This window comes from Physella acuta, unplaced genomic scaffold, assembly GCF_028476545.2.
Source record: "Physella acuta isolate Inbredline_101_S28 unplaced genomic scaffold, ASM2847654v3 ptg000537l, whole genome shotgun sequence".
Classification (NCBI taxonomy): Eukaryota; Metazoa; Mollusca; class Gastropoda; family Physidae; genus Physella; species Physella acuta.
Window position 1 is genome coordinate 63,762 of NW_026732056.1, and position 23,581 is coordinate 87,342.

The following is a 23,581-nucleotide window of genomic DNA, read 5'->3' on the forward strand; positions in this document are numbered from 1 at the left end:
CCCTAAACGACCTGCCCCCCCTCCCCCCACCGCATTGCGGGGTCTGGCGGCATGGTGGTTCCGCCCCTGATTTGTCCCTGCTAATTCATTAGATGAGTACTAATGCACTTATGGAAATAAACAAAGAATTATGGAAAAATGACAAGTTATGAAATTTAGTAACTTTTTGTATTGTTTAGAACCGTGTTCCTGTGAAAAGAAAGTTTAGTCTCGTCCAGGTTGTTGACGGGAAATGAAGTCCCATCTAGGTTTTTAAAACCAGGATGTAAGCTAGTCATATTTAAGTTAATAGATAGGATATTAAATTGATCGTGTCTGAACCGTGAATGGCGTTTTTTAAGTGATTGTGTTAGTCATGCTTAAAAAAGGATAGGAGTGAAACAGCATCAGTGATCTTGTTAAGTGATTTGACCAGTTTTGTTTCTAAGTTGTATAGAAAGTGTATCTGATAGGGTAACCTTAACAGGGAGATAAACGAAGTGGTATAGATAGTGTATCTGATAGGGTAACCTTAACAGGGAGATAAACGAAGTGGTATAGAAAGTGTATCTGATAGGGTAACCTTAACAGGGAGATAAACGAAGTGGTATAGATAGTGTATCTGATAGGGTAACCTTAACAGGGAGATAAACGAAGTGGTATAGAAAGTGAATCTGATAGGGTAACCTTAACAGGGAGATAAACGAAGTGGTATAGATAGTGTATCTGATAGGGTAACCTTAACAGGGAGATAAACGAAGTGGTATAGAAAGTGTATCTGATAGGGTAACCTTAACAGGGAGATAAACGAAGTGGTATAGATAGTGTATCTGATAGGGTAACCTTAACAGGGAGATAAACGAAGTGGTATAGAAAGTGAATCTGATAGGGTAACCTTAACAGGGAGATAAACGAAGTGGTATAGATAGTGTATCTGATAGGGTAACCTTAACAGGGAGATAAACGAAGTGGTATAGAAAGTGTATCTGATAGGGTAACCTTAACAGGGAGATAAACGAAGTGGTATAGAAAGTGTATCTGATATGGTAACCTTAACAGGGAGATAAACGAAGTGGTATAGAAAGTGTCTCTGATAGGGTAACCTTAACAGGGAGATAAACGAAGTGGTATAGAAAGTGTATCTGATAGGGTAAATTTAACAGGGAGATAAACGAAGTGGTATAGAAAGTGTCTCTGATAGGGTAACCTTAACAGGGAGATAAACGAAGTGGTATAGAAAGTGTATCTGATAGGGTAAATTTAACAGGGAGATAAACGAAGTGGTATAGAAAGTGTATTTGTTAGTGTGCCGCTCACTGGGACATAGGAACAGAGAACCCAGTCTTAAACTAAATCTTACCAAACTATCCTTTCATATGCCGAAGGCACAGATAAACTTTACTCTAACTACCCTATGGACCTAGATATTGCTAGTTTATAAATGGTTTTAAATTAGATTTCATAATATTTGATATCAGACATAAATTATTCACATTATGGGAGTGGGTTTGTGTGATTTAAAAGGAATATATTTTGAATTTATTATTAAATGAAATGATTAAATTACGTGAGACAATCGAGCCCATGTCTATACGTTGTTAAAGGTAAGTTTCTCTAAATTTGTTGTAATGTGCTATTGGGATTATTTTCCCACGTTTTCTTTAACTTGCTTTCGTCTCTGTCTTTCCAATCAAATCTTGCGATCGAAATTTCTGGCACTTCCCAGTTAGCTAGCGCGCTGAAATTTTCAGGGAAGCTTTGTTTTGGATGACAATAGAATATTAAATTGTTATTATTACTTAATTGATTACTAAATTTTATTAAGCATTTTAGACCGCTATATAATCTATCTATCTATATATATAATTCTCTTCTGGGAGCCGCTAGAAAACAAGCTGTAAACGCGCTCCCTACCTCCCCACCCCTACATGGTCTTAGTGAGCTGTGTTCACTCAAATGTTTACAAGCAGAGCCAACGATTTTAAACGTAAGGGGGAAGAGGGGGGGGGGGAAAGGAAGGGGGGGTTATGGTCCTTAACGAGCTACTTATAGTGTTTTAAAGAAATATTTTCAGTGGCAGCGTTGGTACTGACGAATTCACAAATTATGAATTACTGAAAAGTAGAAAATAAAACAACTAAATAGCGGCGTATGTTATGCCGCAGTCCGGCTCGTATATATAATTCTCCCCTGCGAGCCGTTAGAAAACAAGCTGCAAGCGCCTCCTTACAGTCCCCCCTCTTTCTCTCTATCACTATCACTACCACCCTACCCCACCCCCACATGGTCTGCTGAGCTGTGGTCACGTTAATGTTTACAAACCGTACAGCCAGGTTTAGTGACGGCTATTAGGGGCAGATAATTAAGTTTGAACCGACTTTAAACTTACAGGAGGTAACTAAGAGGAGGCTGCTTTCACGGGGGGGGGGGGGGGGGAGGGGTGTAGGGTCGGGGTTATGGGAAAGGAGGGGGTTAGTGTTTTAAAGCAAATATTTTCAGTGGCAGCATTGGTACTGTCGAATTCACAAATTATGAATTACTGAAAGTAGAAAATAAATCAACTAAATAGCGGCGTATGATACGCCGCGGGTCGGCTCGTTGTAGTAAAAACGTGGGGGAAAAGGGACATAACCCAGTAACTGTAATTTGTGTACAAACAACCGTAACAACTGGTGGCCAGTATGGGGGAGACGATATGGTCGAAATGTTGGGCACACGATTGCTATCCCACTCGACACGGGTTCAAATGTATGTGTTCTAGTCAGTAACGTATTCACACAACGTGTTTTTTACGAGTTGTCTTTTTACGAGTTGTCTTTTTACGAGTTGTCTTCGTTTACCCAAAAAAAAAGTGAAAAGATGCAATCGATAGCAAGATTTTAATGCAAACTAACAGACAAAGACTAAAAAGTAGAAAATAATAATCATTTAAAAAGTTTAAAAAAACCCACGTTTTCTGATTGAACTAAAAAGTAGAAAATAAATGCTATACATCACAATAATGCAAGCGATCACTCTACTATAAGCGATCAAAAACGTGGGGCGCCGTGATTTTCTTACAGTTTCTAATACTGTTGACTCTCTACAAGCTCCCTAATAAAAGTCAATAGTAATATAACTTTTACTTCGGCGCCCCACGTTTTTGATCGCTTATAGTAGAGTGATCGCTTGCATTATTGTGATGTATAGCATTTATTTTCTACTTTTTAGTTCAATCAGAAAACGTGGGTTTTTTAAAACTTTTTAAATGATTATTATTGTTTATTTGTTGGCAGTTTTTTCCACCAGCTCAAATTAAAATTGCTTTAACAGAATTAAATGGTCCGGTAAGAAGTAAAATATGCGACTATGTAAAATGTTTGTCAACACCAGTCTTTCTTCCAGACTTTTTTCTCCGGAGGGTGGGGGGGGGGGGGGGAAGGACTAAAATTTCCGGGGGAGGGGAGCGGACACTGTTAAAAGTATATATTTCATATTTAAATTCAATTTCGAAGAGATGCCTGGAATAAACGCTGGTCAACACTATAAAAATTGTGTGACGCGATGTTTAAATAGTTTATTATATAACAACTCTATGAAAATAGCAATCAATGAAAACGCTGTGCCTCAGCTACAAACATGATGGTTTTGACTTTTGTGAAGTGAATGGTTATTACGGGTAGGGTACGAGAGTATGTGTGTTGTGAATGGTTTTTGTATCAATAAAAGATGGTGTCATTGTGCCGCGGCAAGCAAGGTATGTGACGTCATAATGTAGTATCGTTGTTTCAGGGGAAGAAAAATAGGGCAGTCTGCGTCTTGTCGTGCTATCATACAGGTGTATTCGCTGCGTCTTCGGGAATGTAGTCAAGTCTCCGTTAAGTTTGTGAAAGTCGTCCGAGTCTAATGACTGTGATGTAGTGCAATAAACCATACAATAAAAACTATTCGGTTCTGTGAATTTGTTTGTATTTGATTAGTTTGGGATAAAGAATCAAAACTCTGTGTATATCCAGTAATGTTACAAAAGTGCCGACATTAAGACTCAGCTACAAACTTTCTACCATCATTAAATATCAGCTACAAACGTGGCATTCATACCGACGTTTCTCTTCATTACTATCGTTTTTCTGTAGTACCACTACAAAACATTAAGACTATCAACGATAACAAAATGAAAGAAATCCTTGGAATCTCATAAAACTTTATTGACATAAAAATAAAACAATAGACTTTAATACAAAAAGCATAATGGTGTAAGAAATAAAGTAATTACAAGTTGGCACACAATAAAATGAAATTACTTAGAGGTTTTAGCATAACACTCACACACATACACTCACACATGAGTAGACAATTGGAGAGAACCAACAGAGAAAAACAGCTGGATCATCACAACAACACACCATCCTCCCCACAATAATTTCCTACAGAGTTTGATCCACTGTGGGGATGTCTCCACCCCCAGCCATACATCGGTATGTAGACATGTGCTCCACTGGAGCCAGGACATGTACATGTTGTGTACGTGTACTTTGTGTACAATCCTTCCCTCTCATGTCTGTGTGTCCATTGTCCTACAGAGACCTGTTTTAGACATCCATGAGGATGAGACACTATAAAGGCCAACTTGTCCACATCACCAAATCTCTTGTATTTGGACTTAACTTTCCCTCGTAGAAATTGAAGCGCCGCCTCATCTTGTCCAGTTCATCAACCAATTCTAAGTCACATGACACACACGTAAACCTACATCGGTCTCCATAAATGTCTGCCCACCTCACCTTATAGCCGTCAAGACTGACCCCTGGACTATTTTCGTCATCATAACCTACAACACACCTGGTCTGTCTCGCCTCACTGTCATCAAACACCACGTGTGTGGCTGTCCTCACATGAACCTCCCACCACACTTTGCTGGATGTGTCCGAGTGTTGACACTTGCCACATGTACAAGTGCCCTTGTTGTCACTCTCTGTGTACTTGACCACATCATGCACCCTACCGGTCCCTGTCCTCAACACGTCACTTCCTCTGGTGTTATAAAATGGATACTGACCACTGAAGCATGGAACAGACTTTGGTCTCTCTAGACTGGTGTACTTGACCTTTATCAGGACCGTTATGGCAGACAATGTTTTGATTACCTCCAACATGATTACGTCACGGTAACGTGAGGGGAGATGATCCAAGCTAAAATCATCAACAGGTATAAAATTGACATGACCTGGATTCTTCTTACAGTTGATATAGTGCTTGTGTAAGTCAGCTTCACCTCCATAGCAGATCTCAGCTTCATGATGTCCTGGGGACAACACAGCCAACATTTAAAGAATACTTTTTTACAAATAATATTAACAGAGATAGCCAAAATAGTAAAATCAGTATTATCAGCAATTTAAATGTGTTCATTAACTATAATCAAAATGTGCTTGCTATTTAACATAATTTGGATAAAATCCTATCATTTTTGTTTTGCAAATGTTGAAATAAAAATCTTATAATTAAACATTTTATTTTCTTACCTGGGACAAAGTGGGATTTTTTTTCTACTGTATCCATTTTTAGATATTTTGATGTTATTATTTTCTGACAAAGAAACGTCAATTTAAATACATACGTTAAGAATTTACGAGCTGTTGCTTAAAGAATGGTAATAAATAACTTTTCGATAAATTTCCGGTATTTATATTTTAAAATGTGTTATATTTTCCTGCTTTTATTTTACTAAATGAGTTAATGTCACAGTGTGGGTAATGTTAGTAGGCCCTATTTGAACATTGTAAATTAATCAGCACGGCCCAATAACTCTTAATTCTATTTTAAATTTCATTTTAAATGTTATATTATTTAATCTCAGCATTAGAAAATAATAAATATTGTGTCTATACACCTCCTATATATATATATATATATATATATATATATATATATATATATATATATATATATATATATATATATATAATATTTATGATATTTATGCACTATATAAATAGAGGCTGCAAAAAATAATTAAGATTTTTTGTTGATAGTCTGTAACGATAGCAGATTTCTGTAAAGCTGTCTTACACATTGGAGGTCACTCAATATTCGCGTACCTTAGGTGATATTTAAAAAAGAAACCGTTGTTTCTAAACATTTTTAAAATAAGCTATGTCAACATGTTATATACAACTTATCAATAGAAAAAGCTTGACACAGTTTGGTTACTGCTGTCATCTTCTTCCCATTTCAGTCTCTATCCGTTTATTTTTAGATATTAATTTTTCCATCAGAAACTTCCTTGTCTTTTTGGGTAAAGGGCTAAAGACATTTTAAAAATTTCAACTCAATCATGTAACGTGGATGACAAAATTGTATTAGTGTGTAAAATATATAAATATATTGTGACCCTCGATTATACATGAAAAGAAGATTATAAATGCGTAAAATAGAAACTTTTTTGTTTTAAATATAGTTAAAATTTACATTCCCATTTAAATAAAACCCATTAGCAGTTAAAATAAACTTCCACTCAAAAGTATACTAAATTAATAATTTAAATACAAATCTTGAAACGTTATCTTCAAATTTGGCCAACAACAATTAATCATGGAGCACTTACTTTAAATTTGCCTTTCAGTGCCCAGGAATGTTAAATACGTATGTAAGCCTACATTGCTACAGTAGTGAAACACTTCCTGTCCTGTTAACCCTATATTATGGCTACAGTATGCTAAATAGGGTTAGGGTGACGAAACTCCGGCTTGTACACCCAACCATCCGAACCTACAGCCTTTTTTATACAATAATTAGAGCGTAACCCAAGATATAACAAGTGTGCTATTGGTTTGACAATGTTATGAATTAGGTGGCAACATCTCAAGGGAAAACTTAACGAAACAATTATTTTCTGAAAGTCGGTTTACATTATGACAATATTATTGATGTCAGTAACGGCTATGGTTTGATTTAGGGTTACATTATGGGTCAAACCAAAAGAATATATTCATGATAATATTTAAAACTTTAAGTGATATATAGTATAGTGTTAGGGTTTTATTTTAGGGCTAAAGTTCGTTAAATGTAACTCCGAGGGGTAGAGGAGCAGATTTGTGCTTCATTAATTTACAAAAAATATAATACAAGTATTTAAAAAAAATCTCCATGAGAGCGTCTTTTAAATTAAGTTTAACATATAGGATCTAGTGCGGCTAAATGTTGGTCAAAAGTGGCGTCAAATGCTGAAATTGGTGAAGTAGATATTGATAATTTCAATCTGCGTGTCTTCTTAATGAAAACTGTAGGGTACCTACACATTTAGTGGGAAGCTTGGTACGGATTGTGATTGTTCAAGCTTACAACTAACTGTGATAATATTATCAGATAGTTTGTATCTGATCAGCTCTTTTATAACTTGATATAGGGCTGGTAAGTAGGTCACCAACCAGTTCTATGGCTCATGCAGGTTCTATTGAGCCATAGAACTGGTTGGTGACCTACTTACCAGCCCTATACCCGTTACGTGTTAGCGGATACGGTGTTAGTTGGCCGTATGTGTGTTTTTAACTTTCCACTATTTATATGGAGTATAGTCTGCAGTATAGTGGGTTGTTTACTCTATTGTGTTATAGTCTGAAGTATAGTGTGTTGTTTACTCTATTGTGTGTTGATAGCTCTCTGTATGTTGGGTTCATAGATATACGTTAATTCTACTTCAATTAACCTTAAAACATATTTTATTCCCATTAATGTTTTGTGGATATGAAACAGAAGGTTTGAATTTTTGGAAGTTAAATGTGAAACAATATATATTTAGTTACTATAAAGCATTAGTAAGACAAAACAAATATTTAACTAAGTAGTGATATTGTATAATATATTGAAAAGTTTTATACTAAGCGCGACAACTGCAAATAGCTTCTTGGATTTTCACTTTATTGATCAATTTCCTTAGACCACAATTTGGCTGGAGACTTATTCTATTATTGGAATTCCCCCAACATAATTAAGTATTACAAGACAAGATTGTTACGCCCCCTTTAATAGTCCTTTCGAAATTACTGTGGTTTCGTAAACAAGAACAAGAAACGAATAAACATAATTAGCAACTATTTCTACAGTTTAATGCTATGATAAAAATACAACAATTAACATTAACCGCCACATCTAACACAATGAGAAAATGCTTCTATTTACAGCTGAAATAAAAGGTCCTTAACGTGACTACCCTGCTTGTCTCTAACGGTCAATTCTAGTCTACGTCTACAGACATCCCGTGGCGCCACCAGCTCTCTGAAAGCGTCCCCGTTAGTCTACTATGTCTGAACATTCCGTCCACTGTCCTCAAATTGCACACACGATCCAACACAACAGTAACAGCAGCCAGTTCACTAATGAAGCACTAGCTACTGAACCTGTAGGAATACACCTGTAATAATGCGTTTATTGTTTTATGTATAGAAATCTCATCCAGGCGAGACTGAAGTGCTGGGGGGGGGGGGGTGAATCTGGTCATGTGAGGTGTGTCTGGTCTATCTGTGTGAGCCGTAGGGTGGGGTTAGACTGCTCACTCTCTGCTTGGTGTCTCTGCTGTGTACATGACATAATCTCCATTTGTACACTTTGATGTACACATGAGAGACTGACAGCCATAAAATATCTTGTGTAAAATAGCTTTTGAAGAAGTTCACAGTGTGGTGTACAGCTGATATGGACTTGTTTGTTTTTTTAGAACAAAAGTGTCAAATATGAAATGAAGAATTTCAAATCCCTCGCACTAAATGAAGATACAACTCTGTTTTTGCCAGTATTATGTTTTAGTCTACAGAGTGGGTACAAAATGTTGAGTTAAATAAAGGGAAGTACAAAGTTAGATGTTTCTCTTTAAGTACGTCAATTATTGAGGCGTACTTAGAAAAATGTTTTATTTTTTTATTGCATAAAAATTGGAACAAAATGTACATCTAATTATAAAAAAGTAATAAAATTAAATGTAATAATGTAACTAATTACCAAAGATAATTAACAAAGATAAAGTAATGTATCAAAGATAAGACAACTGAATGGGTTAGTTTGTTTGTGAAATGATTATAACTGTTATCATGTATTTTAACGAGGTGAGAAAAAAGAGCGGTTATAGTCCTGCGCTCTGGTCTATTTATTTTCATGTGATTAGTTGAGCTTTTATTTTTTTTTTCAAAATGGTTTTTATGTGTGCTGTTTCAAAACTCCTGTTTCATCTGTGTGCTATGTGTGTGTACATTCAGTCACATCTTTTCATGTACTAAGCTGTTTGTGTGTACATAGTCCTCCAGTGTACAAGCTCAATGTGTACAATCTGAAGTAGAGGTTGGAGTGAGGGCTCTTTAATTACATGTAAATACATCTCTCTCTGATCACTGGAAGGTGGGGGACTGCCTGAATGGGTTCTTTTAGCTTCTGGCTTTGAGCTAAAGCTGCCCCTAACTCTGAGCTAAAACTGTATCCAGCTGTGAGCTAAAGCAGCCCATTACTGAGCTTAAGCTGCTCCTGAGCTAAAACTGCCCCCAACTGTGAGCTAAACCTGCCCCCAGCTGTGAGCTAAAGCAGCCCAGTCAGTGCCCCCAGCTGTGTCAACCTGCCTAGTGAAGTGAATGTTGAGAGAGGCCAGCTCATGTGATACTTGTTAACATGGCATAATCAATCATTTCTTGGCAATATGATGTTCTAGCAAGTCATGTTTTTACCCACCGTTTTGTTCCTTGATGGTCTCTTGTTCTTTTGTCCACTACTATGTTGGTCATTTGTCCTTAACTGTGATGGTCATTTGCCCACTACTGTGTTGGTCATTTGTCCACTACTGTGTTGGTCATTTGTCCTCTACTGTGTTGGTCATTTGTCCTCTACTGTGTTGGTCATTTGTCCACTACTGTGTTGGTCATTTGTCCACTACTGTGTTGGTCATTTGTCCACCACTGTGTTGGTCATTTGTCCACCACTGTGTTGGTCATTTGTCCATTACTGTATTGGTCATTTGTCCACTACTGTGTTGGTCATTTGTCCACTACTGTGTTGGTCATTTGTCCACTACCATGTTGGTCATTTGTCCACTACTGTGTTGGTCATTTGTCCACTACCATGTTGGTCATTTGTCCACTACTGTGTTGGTCATTTGTCCATACTGCATGCCATGTACACAGGATATTTTCTGTTTTCTTCATGTAAGACATTAGCACTGTATTTATCATCCTCATAGAGAAGACTTTAGTAGCCCATACTGTTCATGTTTGTTTTAGTCATTTTTTAACTACACAATTAGTACCAAAACATTGTGATAAAGTATTTCATTTCATATAAGAGTTCTCTTGTTTTTTTAATATCTGCTTGTGGTCAATTGTCTAAGCTGGTCTGAAGTATGTTGCCTTGACCTTCAAACTTGGTCATGTGACAACCAATTTTCTCTTTCTTTCCATGCCGTGCTAGAGTGTATATTAGCATAACTCATTCAAATGTATATTATTGCCTAACGCTTTGTTAGATTAACCTCCCTTATGTTATAAATTAACTCCCTTACAACTGAGTTACTGTACCTATCAGAGGATATCTTTTATATTTATGCCCTAACATGTTTATGTCTCTGCTTCATACTCTTACAATATGTTTTTGTTTTATAGCTTCACATTTTATTCAATGAAGTAAACTGAATGTATATTTTAACAAAGATAAGATTAGTTATATAGTTGGCTTTAGTTGATTCTATTTAACTATTAACGTTCAAATAATTCGATTTTTTAAGTTTTTCAATTATGTTATCTGTATTTTTAAAAAAAAAATTTGATAATTATGAAATAGCATGAATAGATGACCAGATCTAGATGTATTTTTCACAAACCATAGTAAGCAGTGGTCCAAAAAAAAAGAACCCGAAAATATTTTTCTTTCCAAATCCTGGATTGGCAGTATATTGATGGTTCATCCTTTATAACTAACTTCCCTGCTTTATCAAAGAAACATTTCAATTATGTCATTTACAGTTTCAATTTTTTAATATATATTAAACTAAAATTTGCTAAATCTAACTAAATTATTAAATTATTATGAAATGTTAAACACTTGTCTGATTTAGGTATGTATGAAATAAAATCGTTAGTGTACCATAAATGAAAAGAGTGACAAACATTTCCTCTTAGTATTTAATTTTTTCAGTTACGGATAGATAGGAAATGATTTTTTATGTGGAGATGGTGACAAATGTAAACTGATAAATCATTTCAAAAAGCTGCTTGTAGTTCGAATGCTCTCCCTTTAATAAAAACATGTCAACGTCATTTCTGCGATTGTAAAATCTGTAAATGTTTCTCTAGCTGTTGTTACTATATTTAGATTATAAGTGAAGAGTTCTGTGTAAACTTACACCACTAAACAGAACCGAAGATTTAAATAAAAACCAAAAAAACAATGGTGCTACAATTCTATCATTATATATAAAATATGCAACAAAATTTTAATTTGGCTCGGTGTTAATTTTTCTTGTTTGTTATTGTAAATATTGTGATGTTGTTAAATGTTTACATTGTTGAATCAAAGTTTTTGTTTAGTGGATGAGTGTGGTATTTTTAAGGTAAACTTTCACTCAACTGCCATTGGCTCACAATACCGAACTATAGGAAGTCCTAGTAAGTACCCATTATGCTAATGACAAATACACTTAAACGTTTGATGCATCTAGACTTCATACTTGATGTAAATGTTTGAATAGGTCCAAGTGGGAAGACAAAAGATAATTGTTGCTTCTGCTTAAGTTTAACATCACAACTGTAAAAACTAGACACATTACTCCAGCTCCTCTGTTAGACTAGAAAGAAATTCATCTCAATCCTCTCTTTACTCCTATATGATTGGAATATTTCAAAAGCTAGTAAGTACATTTACCTTTCAAACCCGACGGTATATGGTGTAAATGATTGAGATTTCTTCGCTTCTGTGACCTTGGCATATGAAGTGGTAGTGTGGTTAGATACCAATTAGAGATGGGTGAAATCCAGTGGCGTAGCCAGGATCGTCTCATGGGGGGTGGGGGGGTTGAAGTAAATGAGTGTAGGGGGATTAATGGGGGTGAATGTTGTCGTTACTTGGTTACTGTTATTGTGTTCTGTAAAGATCATTTTATAACCTAATGATAAGGTATGGGTTGGATGACTGTATTGATCACACACCTCTTTACTGGTAATTGAAAAACAATATTTACTGAGTTATACCTGTTTCAAAAGTTATGATTCTGGCGGCATGGTACTTTGGTACCTCATTACGCGTTTTCCCAAATATACTTAATAGATCAGCTCGGGGTGGGTTGGAGGAGGGGGGTGTTCAACTTCATTCATCACTGTCCGGTCACTTTAGGTCAATTATCCTACCCAGCGTATAACTAGGTGTGGCATTAATGTCGCTCTACACAATAGCCTGTCCCATTTTAGGTGGTGAGGTTTTTTTTTGGGAGGGGGGGAGGGGGAATAATCAACTCAGAGTGACTATAGCGTCAGTTTTTCATGACTGTTTCTGTCAATTGTACATGTATACTGATTCAGGATTGGATTTAAATTAGTAACAGTGGTATTATGACTATGAGGGTGGTGTAATTCCCCCTTCCCCCGCCCCCCCCCCCCCCCCCCCCGCCTACAAACTTGACTGCTGACATTAAGTCTCAGCTACAAACTTGACTACCGACATTAAGTCTCAGTTACAAACTTGACTGCCGACATTTCTCTTCACTGCCACCTAGGGGTGCCGCCAGAACCCGTAATGCGGGGGGGGGGGGGGGGGGGGGGGAGGGCACGCCATTGAGGGGCCCACAGCCGACCATAGTCAATTTTTTATAGTTAAAATAATTCATTTTCTTGCATTTTTTACTTGATGGTTGTTTTGTAAAAATGCTGTAGCTGTGGTTGGATTATCTTTATTCTATAGGCACTAAGACACCATCAAACGCTCGTGTATTTTTTTAACCACTCTGAACGCGAATCCTCTTTCTTCTACAATCAAACACACGCTGTTGTCGGCAAAATTATTTTGAAATAAAATCAGTCCATTGCGCGAGAGGCCGTTAGATATTAAAGACGACTTTTGCTTCTTGATAGCGTTGGTTAGAGGCCCACAATCCTTTGTGATTTTACAATGTAAAATGTTCTTATTTTGTATTGGTAGAGCTACTATTCTGTACTATCCTGTAATATATATATATATATATATATATATATATATATATATATATATATATATATATATATATATATATATATATATATATATATATATATACATGAGCTGTAGTATGAAATATAGGCAAACGTTCACACCACTTCCATCACCTTATTACCTTTTTTTAAATGCTTTTTTAAATAGTTAATTAGGGGTGCTCATAAGCTCCTTTTAATAGATTTGTACTAAACAAAATAAAAAGCAATTACTTCTCTTAATTATTTGTTTTTAAATGCATATTAAAGAATGACAGTTTAAAAAGGAAATGTATTTAAAATTAATAATGTAAATACAAGAAAAAAACAACCCACTAACACGAGAAACCATTACACATACAAAGCTTTCACGTAGAGGAAGTATTATGGAAAACATAAAATGAAATAGAGATTTTTAAAACAGATTAATGTACTCATACACATGACATGTTGTTGTAATTTGTTTTAATTTAAAAAAAAAACAAAAAAAACGAAAGACATTTATTTAAAAAGCCTAACCAGTCCGTCATCGCTATAGATTTTGGAATCATAAAACTAAACAAACCACATGTGCTTTTTACTTGCATTGCAGTCAGTGTCTTATTATAAATAGATGGGTAGAGTTTTTTTATACAATGACTAAAAACTTGTGTAAACCCTAACCCTAACCCTATAATTGGCACTGTTTTTTACTCTTTCGCATAACGTAAATAAAATATTAAATAAACGCACATTGCAAAAACATATTAAACAGATCAATGTCAAATAATAGTTTCGCTTAGATAACTAGAAAAATTGGATAAATTGTAATGACAGTAAGGTAAAAAAAAAATTAATTAAAAGCTCTTATAATTTTACCAGGGGAGAAAATTCAACTCAAACTAATAAAAAAAAATTGTGAATGCAAATTCTCCGGACGTGAAAGATGACATTATTGTTAGAATATTATAATTAGCATGGATGGCTAAAATGCACCGTGGTAGGTAAAACACGGATATTTTAAATATTGCTTTTTTTAATTTTATGGATAAGTTGGGGTATTATAGTCGTTTACTAAGTTGAATCAGGCGGTTCCGCCAGTGCCATGCCGGTTTCGATTTAGCTCCAGGGCTAGACTCTGAACATTATGTGTTTATGTTTGCATTTAAATTGTGTTTATGTTATACGTTTGCGTTTGCATTTGTTTTTTCTTTAGTGTTTGCGTGTTGTGTTTGCGCTGTGTCTGTGTTTAGTTTTGTTCTGTTCCCAAGTTGGTACTTTTAAAAAAGATTTACCGTGGCGCGCAGCAGGCGCTTCAAATTTGGCATGATTTTGCCTTGGGGCGATAGAACACGAGAGCCATTACCGGTTAGCCGAAAAGTCCACGAAGAGGGGGTTAAAACTGACCTTGACTGACCGGCGCCTTATATGGATTATTTTACGAAAAAAACTTTTGCCTGACGACCCCCCCCCCTCTTGATATTTTGTCAGGTGGTAGGAGAACACCTAGAGGTGTCACAAAAAACTCGCCATGCCCGGGAAAAATCTGGAAATGGGTCAAAACTGACCAGTCTTATTTCCCTACATAATCTATGTGAAAAACAGGGTACTTTCAACACAAAATTTAGGGTACTTAAGCTCTGTATATCTGTCTAATTTTTTGCATGCAGCTCTATAGATGACTAGACCGCATTAAATATATAAATAAATTAACGAACGATCTCCCTAATATTTTGTGAGGTCGTAGACCGACCCCGGAGGATAACAAAAACACATTATTCCCGTCGAAAAAAACCCTTAGGGTAGTTAGCTTTGTCCAGATGACGTATTTTCTTATAAAAAATTGTTTGTGCAAAATAAACAAAGACATACGTCATTCGTTCAAATTTCAAGGGAGGTAGCTTTTTTAAAATAATTATTTTTCAAACAATTGTATACCATTTTAAACATTAACAGAAAATGACAAAGTATAGCATTTGCTTCAGTAAAAAATTAAGTTTTTAATTCAGATACGTATCCTAATTAAATAAATAAATTTTAAAAGTTAATGTAATATAAATTATGAGATATACTGTTCATGGAACCTCTGTAGATAATTCCATTTTAGTCATACATTGCGAACTTTCCAATGTTTTCTCTGAAAACGGACTTTAAACAACAAACACATCATTTTCTCTAAAATTAGCATTACTGTTTAAATTTAAACACTCCACACCTCAGCCATCACTAAATAATTAAGTATAGAAATTCTCAAATGTTCTGAAAACCTAAGCGAAGCTAGGCAGAATGCCTAGTATATATATATATATATATATATATATATATATATATATATATATATATATATATATATATATATATATATATATATATATATATATATATATATATATATATATATATATATATATATATATAGGGGGTCCAGATTTTTTTTTCTAGTTCCGCCACTGCTACCATCGTGTTTCGTTTATCATCAACACAAAACGTTAAGATTATCAACGATAACAAAATGAATGAAAAAAACTTTGAACATTTCGAAAACTTTATTGACATCAATACAAACAGTTTTGTAAACAAATACAAACATGAATTCAAGTATAAATAAAGTATAAAGGCAAAGATGGCGATGACAAATCTAATGTGGAGGTTTAAACAAAACAAAGATACAAGTGTAGCCTTTAATTATTTCATTTCTCAACAATAAACATTTGTTTACAATTTTTTTATGTGTCTAACAACTCTAAACAAATGATGTGAAAGAAACTTAACAATTTATTTCCTTCCTTTACCAGAATACAAAGTTGCTGATGAACACATTCAAGTCTTGACACACACGTTTAATGCAGGAGCTGCTATTTTGTTTGTTTACATTCGACAAGGGGAGAGAACCAACAGTTACATTAGACAAGGAGTGAGAACCAACAGTTACAGATGGATCAACACCGCCCTGCCTCCCCACTATAATTTCCTTCAGAGTTTGATCCACTGTGGGGACGTGATGCCCATACGACATATCCCAGCATGTAGACATCTGCTCCACTGGAGCCTGGACATGTACATGTTGTGTACGTGGACTTGGTGTACCAACCTTCCCCCTCATCAGCGTGTATCCATGGTCCTACAGAGACCTGTTTAGGACAGCCATGAGGATGTGACACTATAACGGTCAACTTGTCCACAGCAGAAAATCTGCAGTATTCGTCCTCTACTTTCTCACGCAGATCACCGAAGTGCCGACACATCTTGTCCAGTTCATCAAGCAACACTAAATCACAAGACACACATGTAAACTTACACCCGTCTCCCTCAATGTCTGACGCCCACACTCTCCAGCCCTCAAGACTGACCACTGGACTTTTATTGTCATCAAAACCTACAACACACCTGGTCTGTCTCGCCTCACTGTCATCAAACACCACGTGTGTGGCTGTCAACACACGAACCTCCCCCCACACTTTGCTTGGTGTGTCAGAGTGTTGACACTTGCCACATGGACAAGTGCCCTTGTTGTCACTCTCTGAGTACTTGACCACATCAAACACCCTCCCTGTCCCTGTCCTCAACACTTTCTTTCCTCTGGTGTTATAAAATGGATACTGTCCTCTGAAACATGGAACAGACTTTGGTCTCTCTTTACTGATGTACTTGACCTTTATCAGGACCGTTAGGGCAGACAAAGTTTTGATTAGCTCCAACATGATGACGCCACGGTAACGTGAGGGGAGATGATCCAAGTTAAAATCATTAACAGGTATAAAGTTGACATGACCTGGATTCTTGTTACAGCTGTTATAGTGCTTGTGTAAGTCAGCTTCACCTCCATAGCAGATTTCGGCCTCATGATGTCCTGAGAGGTATAATTGAGATAAAGGGAAATTTTTATATAAATCTATATTTTTCCCCCAGAGCAGAATATTTAAAAATAATGTTTACAGAAATAGCTAAAATATTTAATAAGATAGAATTATTACATATTTAAATATAATCATAAATGACAATCAAAATGTTTATGACATTAAAAAATATAATAACTAATAAATATTACCAGGTTAAAATAACAAATATTTTACACAGTGATTGTTTACATAAAATGATGTGATTTAAATTTAAATTTGCTTACCCGGGACAAAGACAGATTTTCTTTGTATTGTATCCACTTTTAGATCTTTTAAAGAGGTTTTTATGTGAACTTTTAACTTCGCAGCTGAGGATGGACGACAGTAAACTCAGCAGTCAAAAGAAACCGAGTTTGCACACCTTATTTTAGTCTAATTCTTATGCCATTATATTTTCTCCATTTAATTACTATATATACAATTGATGTTCATGGTTTGAAGTTGTATAAAACCATCAAATAAATTATTATTACTATTTTAAATGTTTAAAACAAATAAATAAATTTTTTTAAAAATATGTTTAAAAAACTGTGGAAGGACTGCTATAGATACGGAAGTTTGAAAGGGAAGAATTTTTGATTTAATATGTCTCATTGTAATCAACATAACTTTTCCTGTTGCTTAAAATTTTTATCATTTTATTTTTCTGTTATCCCAAATTTATTTCAGCTCTACTTAAAATAAGTTAAAAGCCCAAATCCCCCTCAGTCCAGCAAGCCGATGGAAAAAAAAATCCATTGAATCATCATTTAATTACACATATGCATGTTTAGGTTGTCTTTTAAAAAAAAATTGTAATTAGACGTTTTGTATTAGATCTATGTATAAGTAAACTATCTTAAATGAATGAAAGTAGGCTAAAAAGTAGAAAGAAGTATTACTATTGTAAACCTGTATCAGTCCTCACAAGCCGATGATGAAAACTGTAATACTAAAGCGAACATGCAAGGCAAACTTAGGCTGTAAATTACATGTCTGAGGCCAACAAAAAAAAATTAAAGTTGTTATGTTCTGAAAATAAATTTTAATTTTAGACTTAAGAATTTACCAGCTGTTGTTCAAATGATGGTAAAAGATTTCTACAAATTATGATGATGTTGCAGCATTTATATTTTGATCTGTATGTTATACTTTCCTTCTTTTATATTAAATCCATGATGCCTTGAAGTTCTTTTTAAATGAATTTTTTCTTAGAAGTCCTTGCATAGACAATGTAAATAAATATTAATTTTAAAGCAGTCTTTGACACCATAGATAAACTATTATTGCTGCAAACACACAACATAAACATTCTGTTGTAACCAGAATATCAAGATGCTGATGGTGCAAGTGTATTAGTGTACTTGCCTAAAAATGAAGGCACAATACCATCTCACAATATCTATTCAATTTTTACATTTGTTAAGCTATATATAATATTGATTATCCTTACCTGAAACAAGCAGCAGCAAATTTTCTTTCAGTCTCTTGCCTCAAAGTCTAAATATTCTTCAAAACACATGAACAGAAAAATAAAAATGTAAGCATTTACATAATTTAATAAAGACTATAGTTCAACAATAACAAAAACTTGCTTAATTCTTTATTTATCTCTAAGTAATTTTAAATGTATCATAGTTTGTACTGTCATATGTGGTGTGACCTTGTGACTGAATGTAGATATTATGAGTGGGCTAAGATATTCCACTAGTAATCATATATAGAGAAACACACACATGAAAACTCACCAATAGTCGTGTAGATTTTTAGGTTGAATGTAACAATTTTTCTTTATATGATGTTTAATATCGTCAGAGTCTATGTAACATCCGGTAGATTATTTAGTTGTGTGCTCATCTAATTCTGTTTACTTTTCTGATATGAAGAGGGTGGGCCTAAAATAAATAACAATATTTCAGACCGATATTATATCACTTTACAATTTTATAGTGCATACACAATTTACAAAAAAACTTCTTGCCACTGTATAAGTTGGCTACTACAAATACCTCTGTCAAGCAAAATTGAATATAATAGCGTGTTTTTACAACATCAACACACATATATGTGCTATAACTTAGTCATAGGTATTAATATATATATATATATATATATATATATATATATATATATATATATATATATATATATATATATATATATATATATATATGTATATAGGGGGGCATCTTCCTCTTGAGTTGGCCCCGGGCATCTACAAAGGTCTGCACACCACTGATCACGTAGGCCTACTTAGTGGTCGCCCATTAATTTGGGTCGGATAGTGTAACGAAGGGTAGGGAACTTTTTTTTTAAACTGTGAAGTCGCACTTTAACAATAAAAAAAATAAACAGAAATTCAAAATTTAAAAAAAAAATGCGTTCTTTTTTCCTGGTAACTTATTAGATTTGACCGCCGAATCTAACTAAATCTAGATCTAATATTGGAGTGGATTCGCTTACATTTTTAGTATAAAATAGAGATTAGAGTTGTTTTTCTTTTCCAGCTAAATCAACGTAGTTAGCATAATTGTCATCCATTTATGACGTCATCCCAAATTAAAATTTTTTGACCATCCCAACACCCATTCACATGCATCTACTTTTGACGAACCCCAAATCATGGTTCCACAAAAACGTAGTAGATGTCTCAAAACTTACTTTTAATTCACTATTTCAATAACAGGCAATACGTAACTATTATATTCTAGCTGATATACGGATAAAGACAACTAATAAGTTTAAACAGTTTAGCAATTAGTATTTTAGCTCTTCACTCTATCAGAAATATAGTCAAACGGACTCAAACGGTAAACGCATAGAGCGTTATTTAAAACAAATGTAGAATGTTATTTAAGCAGATCTATAATAAATGTAACTATTATGTACATTACTGAACTTTTCAATAAATAGTTTTTGTAATCTATCGTTTTATGTACGTAAAATCGCCCGCGATTAGTAATATGAAAAACAGGTGACTCCTTAAATTTTAATAATTATTTCACATTTTGAGGAGGATTAATGTTTTGAAAAATATAAAAATGTTTTCTTGTTTCATTTATAGTTTTAACATAGATTTCAATTTGTAAAAATGTTAGGCCTAAAAACATCTAGATCTAGACAACAATTATGTTTTAGATGGCTTACCCTATTTAAGTTTTTATTTACGAGCTTTGTCTCTTTCCCTGTGAATGCTGGGATGTCTGGAATTCCCGTTTGCGTGGATAAAAAAATACACTTCTTGCAAGTGTATATTTAGATTGTTATCTTTCCCGAAATGAAATAACCCGCCACGTCATTTGGAGTGATCTTCACGCACAAGGAATGAAAGGAATAAAGAAACACAGATATAAAGATATAGACTTATATTATAATATATAGACAAATGGGGACTGCATCGCCCACGCTAACCCGAAGGTTCTAGTTCGAATCCGGGTTCAAATGAATAGAACGAACACTCGTCCAATAAGGTCTAAATGGCACTCAACCTACTTTGGGAAAGACAAAGGCGATTGTGCCAGAGGCGTAGCGACGGGGGGGGGGGGGGGGTACATTTTTAATAATAAATATAAAAAATATTTCGGGGGGGGGGGGGGCGCCTAATTGAAAGCTTGTCCACGAGCGCCGCGAGGGGTCACTACGCCTCTGGATTGTGCATAGTGCTTACCATATTATTCCCCTCTATGCAGACATGTTCTGTTTCTTCTAATTTATTTATAATCATTTATATCTGGAAAATTTAAACAACAACAACCAAATAGCGTTAAAAGAAAATAAAGTTCCCGTGTTATTCATTAAAAAAAAGATACAATAGGAAATGTAATACATTATAGCTACATTTATTATTATTATTATTATTATTATTATTATTATTACTATTATTATTATTATTATTATTATTATTATTATTATTATTATTATTATTGTTATTATTATTATTATTATTATTATTATTATTATTATTATTATTATTATTATTATTATTATTATTATTATTATTATTATTATTATTATTATTATTATTATTATTATTATTATTATTATTATTATTATTATTATTATTATTATTATTATTAGGGTCTATATATTTGTGTCATTTTAAATTTTGTTTTAAAAATGTTCTGCTGTGATTTAAAAAGTAACATGTATATGTGCTATTATATAATTTCTACTTTTATCATATCCGAATGGGACGACATACGTGTGTGGATGCTTGCCTGAAAGTTTCAGTCAACCCAGCTCTGATGTGTACCTGGCTCACGTTAGGCAAACAAAAATTGGTTGAGCGTTGAGAAGTATGTATGTGATAATGTGAAGTATGTAGTGTTTTGGAACTCAAAAGAAGCAAATGGCTACGGTCAAACCTCTCCTCTTTTGGCAGCTCCCTTTAGTTAAGCCCACATAGGCCCAAGAACCTTTGTTTCTCCTTCCACTGCCCACCTTCAGGATTGTCATGACCGGCTATTCTTTTCCCCTGGGGATTTCAGTCTAACGCTTGTCTTGCGATGGGATCCTCTTTCTTTCTCAGATCATGCAGGATCCATCTTCATGTCAGGGCGGAACTACAGTGCAGCAAGACCCCGCAATGCGGAGGGAGGGGGGACGACGCCTTTTAGGGGCCCACAGCCGACCATATACAATTTTTTTAATAGTTAAAAAAATAACTTTCTTGTTTGACTTGATGGTTGTTTTGTAAAAAGAATAATGTAGCTGCGTTTAGATTATCTTTATTCTATAGACACCATTCCACGCTTTTGTATATTCTTTTTCCCTTTGTTTTTAAACAACTGTGAACCCGAGTTCTCTTTCTCCTACAATCAAACACGCTGTTGTCGGCAACATTCTTTTGAAAATAAATCAAAGTCTATTGCGCGAGAGCCGGCTAGATATTAAGCCGACTTTTGCTTCTTAATCCGTTGTAATTTTACAATGTAAAATTGACGTTTTTTGTAATGGTAGAACTACTATTCTGTACTATCCTGTATTCTACGAATAATGAAAAAGAATATAATTGCAATAATTTCAGCTTTATGTACGTTTACTTATTTTTGTTTTACAGAAAAATGTGATAGTAAATGTGTATAATTTAAATTATCTCTCTTGAGTGTTCTACAAGAAGGCTTTAGCAAAAGTAGTTGAGACAATTCCAACTTCGGTACTGATGGATAGAAGCACATCGGCGCTTTGATGTCCCTTTTAAGTTACTTTCTCAGACCACCCACCCCCCAACACCCCTCCGCGTAGGGAGGTGTAAAACGTCGAAATTTGTTAAAATATCGATTTTGATTTTTTGCAAGATTACAATAGGTCTTCTATACTTCGTATACGAGAAATAAAAAAGCTATAAATCGAATATTTTATCAGCAGAGGTTGCCAACGCCAGATGTTGTGACAAATGTGCATTCAAATAATTAATTAGTCGCATCATTAGTTCGGGTCTGACTTAGTAAGAGTGCCACCCCGTTGGAGGGTGCTAAAAATATCTAGCTTCATAAATGCAATGACGACTGTTTTTTCTGTTAGATAGCGAAACTTGTAGTTCTTGGTATCGCAAAATCGCGCGGCTTACCCCATCTTTTATGCATTACTACCCCCTTCACGCTATCGCAATAAAAATGTTATGAAGTTTTTGAGTACACCACAGCAAAGGTTCTGTCATAGGACATATATTTGTTTCCTACGGAGATGTTTAGTTGAGCATCCCGAGATCCCCAGCGCTATCTTAGCACCAGAGGTCCGCTTATTGGGTGGCCTGAACAGGGGGATAGGTGTACTACTTGAATCGTCAGTCTCGCTGGATTAGGGACCTTCGCCGGGGGTCGTCTAAAAAAACCCGCGACGCCCGAGGGGTGTTTCTTTCACCATCAGCGTAAACCGGGACGTGTCTGTGGTAGTGTTGACAAACTAGCGCCCCAACAACTAAGCTGGGCGTCTCGGTGGTAGGCGGACAAACAAGCGCCCCAACAATCAATGGCGTCGCTAAGTAGTGTCAACTGGTGCGGCAGTTTGTGGTGTCACACCCCCCCCTCCCAAGAAACAAAGTATATATATGTGTGTGTTTGTGTGTGTGTCGGCAAACATAGGCATAACATTTAAATATATGCCCATAATGGTACATGTATGTGTATAAGCTTTAATCACTGCAGACTTAATAGTAACGATGTTTATCTATAATAAGTTCATAATACAGTTGAATGTAGCATTGTTTTCTTTATAGTTAGCACGTTTACGTCATTGTGTCACCCCCTCCCTCTTGTAATAATTGTCGATTTGTTCTTAAAAGTCTATTTAACTTTAATTAATCACTAATGGATCTGACAAAAAGGCATTTCATACTATACATTTTCCAATATTTTGCCCTGGTGTCATCCCCCTAAATGGTGTCACCCGGTGAGGTACGCACTCCCCCCTCCCCGCCCCGCCCTCGCTAAGCATCTGCCAACAACGTAGCTGTTACGTATCGGTGATAGTGCGGATAAACTAGCGCCCAAACAACTGAGATCCAAGAAATAAAGTGCCGACAATGTTTACATTAAAATACCACTGTTCTAGATAAGGCAAACGTCTCAAATA

At 35.1% G+C, this 23,581-nt stretch overlaps 2 protein-coding genes across 2 annotated transcripts; both read right to left on the reverse strand.

Annotated features, from left to right (window-relative positions):
• Nucleotides 1-4,213: 4,213 nt before the first annotated feature.
• On the reverse strand, nucleotides 4,214-5,541 carry LOC131945839 (uncharacterized). Its single transcript, XM_059306451.1, has 2 exons — nucleotides 5,484-5,541; nucleotides 4,214-5,263 (listed from the first exon to the last, which is right to left on the reverse strand). Exons 1-2 carry the CDS (start codon nucleotides 5,518-5,520, stop codon nucleotides 4,575-4,577), a joined length of 726 nt encoding a protein of 241 aa, XP_059162434.1. The 5' UTR covers nucleotides 5,521-5,541; the 3' UTR covers nucleotides 4,214-4,574.
• A 10,188-nt stretch (nucleotides 5,542-15,729) lies between these two features.
• On the reverse strand, nucleotides 15,730-17,919 carry LOC131945840 (uncharacterized). The gene is made up of 3 exons (XM_059306453.1): nucleotides 17,911-17,919; nucleotides 17,254-17,337; nucleotides 15,730-16,980 (listed from the first exon to the last, which is right to left on the reverse strand). Exon 3 carries the CDS (start codon nucleotides 16,829-16,831, stop codon nucleotides 16,070-16,072), a length of 762 nt encoding a protein of 253 aa, XP_059162436.1. The 5' UTR covers nucleotides 16,832-16,980; nucleotides 17,254-17,337; nucleotides 17,911-17,919; the 3' UTR covers nucleotides 15,730-16,069.
• Between the last annotated feature and the right edge of the window lie 5,662 nt (nucleotides 17,920-23,581).